Here is a 9,363-nt window from a genome sequence, read left to right on the forward strand (position 1 = left end):
ACACAATAAAGTGCCGCAAGCAGAAAAACAAAAATCTCTTGGTTGCGCTGCCAAACACAGAGAAAAGACACCCCCATTCCCCACTGCCCCCTTGCCACTCCACTCTCCCCCTCCTCCGCCCCACTCTCCTCCTCCCTCTTCTCGGCAGCCGCTCCCCCACCCCCGGCTGCTAGGGTTAGGGTTCCGCATTTGCCCTCTCACCCAGGGCTCCCGCTCAGCCCCACGGCATTGCGTTGCCTTGCCTTGCCTCCCCTGCAACCCAGCTCAGCCCAATCATCCCCGGAGGCGCCCTGCGTGCCGGTGCCGGCGCTTTGCTTCCGAGTTCTTGTCATTTGCGCGGTAAGGAGATGCATACGCAGCTGCTCCCAGTTGTTTTCTCCGCCGCTGCCCTGCATTTCGAGGATTGGTTTCTCACTTTCTTGGAGGGAGGGGTAATGACTTTCTGCTGCTTTTGAGCTGTGTTGTGTTCATGGCTGAAGCTCTGGTGGGTGGATGCGTTTTGCGTTTAGTGGGCGGGGCTCCGCACTTTTTAGTCCTCTTCTACCTGCATTATTGGAGGTTAAAAGCTGTGGGTTTTTATTAACTGTCCTTGTGTTCTTTCTTTGGCAGTTAAGTGTTACACCTAGATTCTTTGTTTTCCTATTATTACTTGGATGCTCAAAGATTTGGCTCTTGAATTAGTGCACCGTGAAAGCAGGACATGTAGTTAAGTTGCCATTTCTGTGTCCATTTCAGGTTCCAAGGAGTTAATCTGTTGTTTCTTCTATGTGAGTGTGGGCTGCTGTCTAGTGCAGATCAAGCTGAAAGGGACAAGTGCTAGCTGTGTCTACTAGTACCTGTGAAGTCCTGTGTGACAGTAGGTACAGTCCCAAGCTCAGTCCATCTTTCGCCCCGGGAAATGCATCAGGTGCTGCGTTCTTGAGGCCTGCTAGCTTCCAATCTTTCCCGTGGAGGAGCATCAATCCGATGGGGTTCGTCGGCAGATTTTTGTTTTTGCTCTTGCTGGTGGCCGCCCCTGCCTTGGGCCAACTGCCGTCGCAAGACATCCTCGCGCTCCTGGCCTTCAAGAAGGGAATCACTCATGACCCTACCGGTTTCGTCACAGACTCCTGGAATGACGAGTCAATTGACTTCAATGGCTGCCCGGCCTCCTGGAACGGCGTCGTCTGCAATGGCGCCAGCGTGGCTGGAGTTGTGCTTGACGGCCATCGGATCTCGGGTGTTGCTGATCTCTCCGTGTTTGCCAACCTGACCATGCTTGTCAAGCTCTCCATGGCCAATAACAATCTCTCCGGGAGCCTCCCTAGCAATGTGGCTAGTCTCAAGAGCTTGAAGTTCCTGGACATCTCCAACAACCGGTTCTCGGGTCCAATCCCTGATGATATTGGCAGTCTCCGGAGCCTGCAGAACATGTCGCTTGCCGGGAACAACTTCTCAGGTCCATTGCCTGACTCCATTGACGGGCTCGCGTCGCTTCAGTCGCTGGATGTGAGCGGCAATGCTCTCTCTGGCCCATTGCCGGCAGCTCTGAAAGGTCTTCGGAGCATGGTTGCTCTGAACCTCTCATATAACGCCTTCACAAAGGGCATTCCTGCTGGGCTTGGCCTCCTTGTGAACCTCCAGTCTGTGGATCTGAGCTGGAATCAATTGGATGGTGGTGTCGATTGGAAATTCTTGATCGAGTCAACTGTTACTCATGTTGACTTCAGTGGAAACTTGCTCACCAGCACCACCCCCAAAGAACTCAAGTTTCTCGCAGATATTTCAGAGACAGTTGTATATCTGAACCTTAGCAACAACAAGTTGACCGGGTCACTGATAGATGGAGTTGAGCTCTCAACTTTTGGGAGGTTGAAGGTGCTTGATCTGAGTAGTAATGAGCTGTCTGGAGACCTCCCAGGATTCAATTATGTATATGATCTTGAAGTTTTGCGCCTTGCAAACAATGGATTCACTGGGTTTGTACCTAGTGGACTTCTAAAGGGAGATTCTCTGGTGTTGAACCAACTGGACCTTAGTGCAAATAACCTGACAGGTATAAGCTCTAATTCAGCATTTATGTTTTTGGTCCTCTCGCTATTTCATTTTATGCATGGCATGCAATGCTCATTCTGATTATATTGGAAGTTTGATCCATCTATTTACAGCTCTTTGGGTTTTTATCTCGCACCTGGTTTCTTTCTTTATTTATGTCAGCTGATTTTGTTATGACAAATATGATCTTAGCTGGTGATTACTGGAAACAAGTTGATCTCTCACTGGTCAGTGGTTGACTTAGTATGGTACCAGTTTGTCAATTCTATATTTCAAATTATCTGTTCAGAATCACATTTCTGTGCGCAAATGGATGTGCATATTGCTGCCTACTGTGGCATTGCCTACAAACTAAATTTGATTTTCTCCTTTGCAACTACTTGATTGGGGATTGCTCGCATGATAAAGTTTGGGCGTGCAGAGTCAAGTTGTTACAGAGATATATATCCCATTAGCATAGTTGGGAGTTGATCATATGGCATAACACTACAGATGATATGGAGAAGTTATGTTGAGTGAAATTAAGTATGCTATGCATTTCATGCATCGCACCAAACCTATTAGATTGCTGATAATTATGTGCATATTTTTTGACATGATGAGAAGCAGATTAGTTAGGATATATATCCTGAAGGAGAAGTGAAGGAGGATGACCAAACAAACCAAACCAAACTGTTTTGTTTAAATAAACTGCAATAGGCATTTCTGTTGTCAGTACATATTGCATGAGAGTAGCATGTTCATGTGTATTGTTTCATTAGTAATCTTCTGCTGGGTTAATTTCCTATCAGATGCCATGCTTCATTCACCTTTCTTGGTAGATCATTTACCACTGTAAGGTAGAGTGGCCTACAGTATGCAGGACAGCGCTAGGCCGTGTGTTGTTGGCTAGCCCTATGCAGTACAGAGCTAAGCTATGGTTGTGTCGTACAGTTCCATTTCATAATTATGGCACTGGCATCTGACGCTTCACAGATGCGTCCGATGTAAAATTATCTTTCCTTTTCTCAGCATTAGAAAAATGTGGAAAATCCATGTGTAAATGCATGCATAATTATCTGCAGTTTTACTTTTGTAGCATGGCATTGTCTATGATGATAATCTTTCAGTATCTGCCCATCAGTTTCTAAGTGTTAGTTTTTTCCTACTAACTGTAGTTCTCTGTGCTGTGCAGGTCATATCAATATGATCACATCAACAACCTTGCAGATCCTTAATTTGTCCTCAAATGCTCTTTTTGGGGATCTACCATTGCTTGCTGGAAGCTGCACTGTGTTAGATCTATCAAATAACCAGTTTCGAGGAAATTTATCAGTTTTTACCAAATGGAGCAATGACTTGGAATATGTTGACCTCAGCCAGAACAATCTAACTGGGAGTATGCCTGATGTGAGCTCACAATTCCTTCGCCTAAACTACCTGAACCTTTCTCATAATTCTCTAGCTGATACCATACCTGAAGCTGTTGTTTTGTATCCCAAACTTACTGTCCTTGACCTCAGCTCCAATCAGTTTAGTGGTCCTATTCCTGCTAATCTACTCTCTTCCTCCATGCTGCATGAGCTCTACATCCAGGATAACATGCTTACTGGTGGCGTGTCGTTCCCAGGATCCTTGTCCAAAAATTTGAGTCTTGAAGTGCTTGATATTTCTGGGAACCATTTTAGTGGCAGCCTCCCTGATGATGTAGTCTCCTTGTCTGGCCTCCGTGTCCTTGACATATCCTCAAACAACTTCTCTGGAGCTTTACCAGCCACTGTCACTAAGCTTGTAGCACTTACTGCGCTTGACATATCAACGAACCAGTTCACGGGGCCACTGCCAGACGCACTTCCGGATACTCTTCAGTCCCTCAATGCCTCTTATAATGACCTATCTGGTGTCGTGCCTGTGAACTTGAGAAAGTTCCCGGAATCTTCTTTCCATCCTGGGAACTCGAGATTAGAGTATCCAGCTAGCTCATCTGGATCCGGCAATTCCCACTCTGGTTCAGCAGGTGGCAAATCACTCAGCACAGGTGCTAAAATAGGACTTGTAGCAGCTAGCATTGTTCTTCTTGTCATCCTTATCCTTATTGCTATTGTATGCCACTACAAGCGGATCTCACGGCAGTTCCCTAGCTCAGAGAAGGTCTCTGACAAGAACCTCCACAGGGCTACTAAAGACATTGAGAGCATGAAAAGAAAGGACAACAAAGGTAGTTCGGAGGTGTCGGCGGATGATCTTGGTGCTCCTCGAAAGGGCTCCACGTCTGAAGCACCGAGCCAAGAAGAGAAGTTGTCAGGTGTGGGGGCATTTTCACCATCCAAGGGGAGCCGCTTCTCTTGGTCACCGGATTCTGGAGAGGCGTATGGACAGGAAGGCCTAGCACGGCTGGATGTCAGGTCACCTGACAGGTTAGCAGGGGAGCTGCACTTCCTGGATGAAACCATCACGCTCACACCGGAGGAGCTGTCAAGGGCGCCAGCTGAAGTGCTTGGGAGGAGCAGCCACGGAACTTCGTACAGGGCAACGTTGGAGAATGGTGTATTCTTGACAGTGAAGTGGCTGAGAGAAGGTGTTGCGAGGCCCAAGAAAGAGTTCACCAAGGAGGCCAAGAAATTTGCAAACATCCGGCATCCCAATGTAGTTGGCTTGCGTGGATACTACTGGGGTCCAACACCACATGAGAAACTCATCCTGTCAGACTATGTTTCGCCCGGAAGTCTGGCTAGCTTTTTGTATGGTAATACTATAATGCTCTCAGTTCGTTGGTTTCCAATTTCTGCAGATGCATTAATAATCTGATAAAGAACCTCCTCATTCTATAAACTTATTGAGCCATTAATTCAACCTTCTTGTGTCTATGTTACTGAGCAGATCGGCCGGGGAGGAGAGGCCCTCCACTGACCTGGGCGCAGCGGCTCAAGATCGCAGTTGATGTGGCACGTGGCCTAAATTACCTCCATTTCGACCGTGCAATGCCTCATGGGAACCTCAAGGCCACCAACATCTTGCTGGACGGCCTTGACCTCAATGCCCGTGTCGCGGACTACTGCCTGCACCGCCTGATGACCCAGGCCGGCGTCGTCGAGCAGATTGTCGACCTGGGGGCGCTGGGCTACCGTGCCCCGGAGCTGGCGGCATCCAAGAAGCCATCCCCCTCGTTCAAGTCTGATGTCTACGCATTTGGTGTTGCGCTGCTGGAGCTCCTGACTGGCCGATGCGCGGGCGACGTCATCACGGGGTCTGAAGGCGGCTTCGACCTGACCGACTGGGTGCGGCTGCGGGTGGCGGAAGGCCAAGAATCGGAGTGCTTTGACCCGGCCATGGCTTCGGACTCGGAGAACCCGCAGGGGGTGAAGGGCATGAAGGAGGTGCTGGGCATTGCGTTGAGATGCATCCGACCGGTCTCCGAAAGGCCTGGGATCAAGTCTGTATACGAGGATCTTTCATCAATCTAGCTAGCCACCATCATTCTGTAGCTTTAGAGTTGGATGCTCATGTGCTGTTAGTTTGTGCCTCAAACTCTAGTGTTTCTGTAGGTGTGTGGCATCAACTTGATGCCTGCAAGTTCAGATGGCAATGTCTCATTGGTTGCCAAGTGCCGCCGTGCTGTACTTACATTGTTTATTATGGAATCTGCTTTTGCAAGTAGATTAGCCAACTTTAGAGGAGTGCCCTCACCTGTCTTTTGAAATACGAAGTTCTTCTGTAGTTTACTCCTGTCAAGTGTACTGATCCGTACGTCACTTCTGTAGTTTCATATAGAGGTTCATGCAGCAACCTGCACATTTGATTTGACAGCAGTGCTTATCAATTCTAGAAAGCTAAACAAGTAAAGACACTATTTAAATTTTATTATTTTATTTAGTGAAGATAAGGCAAATTTCTTTTAGAAGGGGATGAATCTGGGCCAACTTATTCACTGAATTTGAATTAGAGGGAAGCCCTTTTCAAAAGAAGAAATGCTCACGCCACAAGTAAGATTCAGTGAAAAACGTTACCCTCCCATCACAGCTGTCCATGCTTCATAATATCAACTAGTCAAGTCTGCAAAATTCTTCTCCAAGTATTGCAGGTGCTCAGATTCATCACAAAAGCAAACCTCATTCGTAGATGAGGATACCAAACGGTAAGCACAAGACAAACCCCCAACACATCTTTTTGTCAGCCAAGCCTTCAGGTTACATAGAGACAACTGCAATATGACAATCCTATCACTTGGCTTTCTCTTGGCTTCTCTTGCAGGTTCTAACAAAGCACCACAAATGGCACACAGACTACTAACCAAGGAAACAGTCAATAACTACCACACTACACCAAATACCAGCTCAACATAGTCATCTGGCCACTCCAAAACAAAAAGAAGCACTCCATGTTCCTCTAATCCAGATCTTTGCTAGTATCCGTGCAAGCCTTCCCACGAATGCACCATTACAACGGCACACAGAGAGAAACCAAGAAATGGTAAAATGTTACTCTGCTACTCCAAATACCAGCTCAGCTTAGTCATATCTGTCATCTCAGTTCTACACAAAACCAATCTACATCTTTCCCAGTATCACCAGAAGCCCTCCCATGAGGCCAGCAGCGGCACACACCTTTGCAACCTTCTTCACCTTCTGCATGTTCTCTACCTCCTCCACCTTCTCCATGCTCTCTACCTCCTCCACCTTCTCCGCCTCCTCCACCTCCTCCGCATGCTTCAGGATGGATATTTGCAATTCATGATACTCCCTTCCAAAATAGACACAAGAGATATACATGTTTGGATCAACACGAGTTATCAAAACTAACAATAATAAATTGCTTCTTACGCCAATGAGAACAGATTGTTATAATCCCTTTACCTCAAAGCATTGATATAGTCATCTCCCTCCTTCCTTAACATTTTCATCTGTTCGTCAATCAAGCGACCCTTAGACTCATGAATGGCCCAATCTTTGTCATAGTCATCCTCCAATCTGCGGTATATTGCATTGATTCTGGCAGAATCCTCTCGGCCATCACGTATTTTGGCAAGAAGTTTCCTAAGGCCATCCAGTCTTACCCTAAACATAGCATTAGCAACCCTAGAGTCATGCAGCGCTTTCTTTATAATTTCCCTACGCTCCTTAATATTCTTTTCCATGTCTTCCAGTGGCTTCTTACTGTCCTTGAGATCCTTCAGTTTATCCAGCAACGACTTTGTACTGTCACTCATGGTACTTTGAACAGCAGTGCAGCGGCGTGGTTCACCCTGCATTTTAATCGACTTCAGTAAAAAAAAGTAGATGATACATCAATGTCAAATGTAAACCATTCAAATCATGTTAACAAAAATAACACACTTAATCAATATCAACTTCATATTTCTGCATTTATAGGAAATCAGACAGCTACATTTGCATTAAAGTAATTCCCCAGGTGTAGGTATTTCTCTGTTTGGCCTTTCGAAGGAAGGCTAAATACAAAGGACAAATATCCCGGGAACATGACGCGGGCAGTGTCAATTGCACTGTCGATCACATGGCGCTCTGGCTCTGCTGTAAATTATTGACGCGACATGTTTGGAGAGTGCTCTCGCTGAATCATGCTGCCTCCAGTTGAAGCAAAATCACAGAGAATTCGTACGGCCCCATAGCTACACTGAAGGTAGTACATAGTTGCCAACTGAAGTTGCTGCCTGAGCTATGCATTGAATCATGGAAGGCAAGAAATTCAAGGGTTTTCGAGAGTCCAGTCCAGCGTGGGCATCAGGTTGCAGATAAAAGAAATGAAATCAAGGCAGTCTCGATTCTCGAACAAGCAAAGGAGGGACAGAGCCAGGGCCTAGATCGACATATCTCCCAACCCCTAAATGTTGGGGGATAAAAGCAAAAGCAAATGATTTCATTTCCACCCCCAATTCCTTCTAACCTCTCCGAGCTCGGGAAAGTGACCAGCAATTTCGGTGGACTTGGGAGGTCGGAACCCTTTTCTTTTCTACTCCCTCGCTACCAAAATAAGATGATTTAACTTTGTACTAACTTTATATCATCTATTTTGAAACGGAGGGAGTAACTGACTATGCAAATCATTACCTTTGGAATTGGAGGAGCCCTCCTTGGAGTAACCTCCCTCAGAAGGGGAGGCGGCAGGGGCGCGTGGCACACGGCTGGGGGTCTGGCGGCGGCGGCGGCCTGGAGAGGGGAGCGAAGTTAGCGCGCCCAGTCGAGGAGAGGGCCCAAGGGAAATCAAGCAGCGAAACCATCTTACCTTGGAGTACGGCGCGGGGAATAGAGAGCGCAGCATCGAAGATGGCGGCAGAACTGCGTGCCGGCGGAGCAGGGGGCGGAGGGCCGCGGCCATGATTGCCGCCGCGTGGAGGCGCTTGTCACGCCTGCACCTTCGGTACAAACTTCTGAAACTATGTTTGAAGAAGGGCTGTTTGGTTGCCAGCCACCCTGACCAAATTTTGAGTGGAGACCTGCAGGAAGTGTGTTTGGTTGGAGGCCTGAAGCTTACACGGCTTCCCTGACCTGAGGAGGCCACGCGATGGTTAGGGCATCTCCGACGCATAGAAACGCCGCTAAACGTGTGGACAGTGCGGACCTGTCCGTACATTCGAATTCCCACAAACCGGACGTGAAACTGGCGTTTGGACCTGCGTTACGTAGGCGTTTGATTGCCCGGCCCCAACCATAGTCCTCGTTGCTCGTCCCGCGCTGATCGTTTTTGCGCATTCATGCCGCACTCTCGCTTTAGAGTGAATGTGACTAAACGGCGTGAATGGTAGTTAGACGAACGTGACTGGATGGGAGGGTAGCGCCCCTTTAATGTTCACAAGGCTACCGAGAAGCCTACTCTGACCGTTGCGCTACATTGAAGCGACATTGGCCACCTGACCAGGCTATTTAAGCAGGCAGGCTGCATCGACCAACTCCATCCTCGCCTCTCCTTTCCTCTCCTCTCCTCGACCAAGCGATGGACAAGTCTGGTGACAAGGGCTAGTTCTCGGCGCCGACGGGTGGATCCAAAGGGAGCTCCGGGTTATGGCATCGCGTCCACGATCTTCAAGGCCATCATCCTCCACCGCTCTGTCGATGAAGGAGGAGGTGGTGCTTTGCTCCTCGAACGACGACCAACAGCAGCCGTCGCCCCTCCTCACAGAGGCGACACATACCGATGAGGAGTTTCATGCTATGTGGCTCATGATCGAGAAGTCGCACCGCGAGCGTGGCTTGGTTGCGCCCTCGTTGCCCCACCCCTACATCAAGCAAGAGCTATGATGTAAGGCAAAGTCGTAAGTGGCCCAATCTTTCACACTTGGAGATAGATCAGAGGAACAAACAAGAGCGCAAAGGGAACAAGCACTTCAAGACAAGA

At 48.0% G+C, this 9,363-nt stretch overlaps 2 protein-coding genes across 2 annotated transcripts; one reads left to right on the forward strand and one right to left on the reverse strand.

Moving 5' to 3' along the window:
* The first annotated feature begins 966 nt into the window (after positions 1-966).
* Positions 967-5,735, forward strand: LOC119363827 (LRR receptor-like serine/threonine-protein kinase GHR1). The gene is made up of 3 exons (XM_037629193.1): positions 967-2,035; positions 3,209-4,759; positions 4,894-5,735. The coding sequence occupies exons 1-3, from the start codon at positions 967-969 to the stop codon at positions 5,475-5,477; spliced, it is 3,204 nt and encodes a 1,067-aa protein (XP_037485090.1). The 3' UTR covers positions 5,478-5,735.
* A 422-nt stretch (positions 5,736-6,157) lies between these two features.
* Positions 6,158-8,500, reverse strand: LOC119363829. Its single transcript, XM_037629194.1, has 4 exons — positions 8,254-8,500; positions 8,079-8,177; positions 6,867-7,255; positions 6,158-6,753 (listed from the first exon to the last, which is right to left on the reverse strand). Exons 1-4 carry the CDS (start codon positions 8,344-8,346, stop codon positions 6,561-6,563), a joined length of 774 nt encoding a protein of 257 aa, XP_037485091.1. The 5' UTR covers positions 8,347-8,500; the 3' UTR covers positions 6,158-6,560.
* Between the last annotated feature and the right edge of the window lie 863 nt (positions 8,501-9,363).

This window comes from Triticum dicoccoides, chromosome 2B, assembly GCF_002162155.2.
Source record: "Triticum dicoccoides isolate Atlit2015 ecotype Zavitan chromosome 2B, WEW_v2.0, whole genome shotgun sequence".
Taxonomy (NCBI): domain Eukaryota; kingdom Viridiplantae; phylum Streptophyta; class Magnoliopsida; order Poales; family Poaceae; genus Triticum; species Triticum dicoccoides.

Bases quoted from the DNA above. Each gene is read 5' to 3' on its own strand.
- LOC119363827 (XM_037629193.1), top strand. From the start codon at position 967: ATGGGGTTCGTCGGCAGATTTTTGTTTTTGCTCTTGCTGGTGGCCGCC. The intron at 2,036-3,208 runs GTATAAGCTCTA...TGTGCTGTGCAG, and splicing joins TAGTGCAAATAACCTGACAG to GTCATATCAATATGATCACA. The intron at 4,760-4,893 runs GTAATACTATAA...GTTACTGAGCAG, and splicing joins TCTGGCTAGCTTTTTGTATG to ATCGGCCGGGGAGGAGAGGC.
- LOC119363829 (XM_037629194.1), bottom strand. From the start codon at position 8,346: ATGGCCGCGGCCCTCCGCCCCCTGCTCCGCCGGCACGCAGTTCTGCCG. The intron at 8,178-8,253 runs GTAAGATGGTTT...TCCCCTCTCCAG, and splicing joins TCCCCGCGCCGTACTCCAAG to GCCGCCGCCGCCGCCAGACC. The intron at 7,256-8,078 runs GTAATGATTTGC...ATTAAAATGCAG, and splicing joins GGGCTCCTCCAATTCCAAAG to GGTGAACCACGCCGCTGCAC.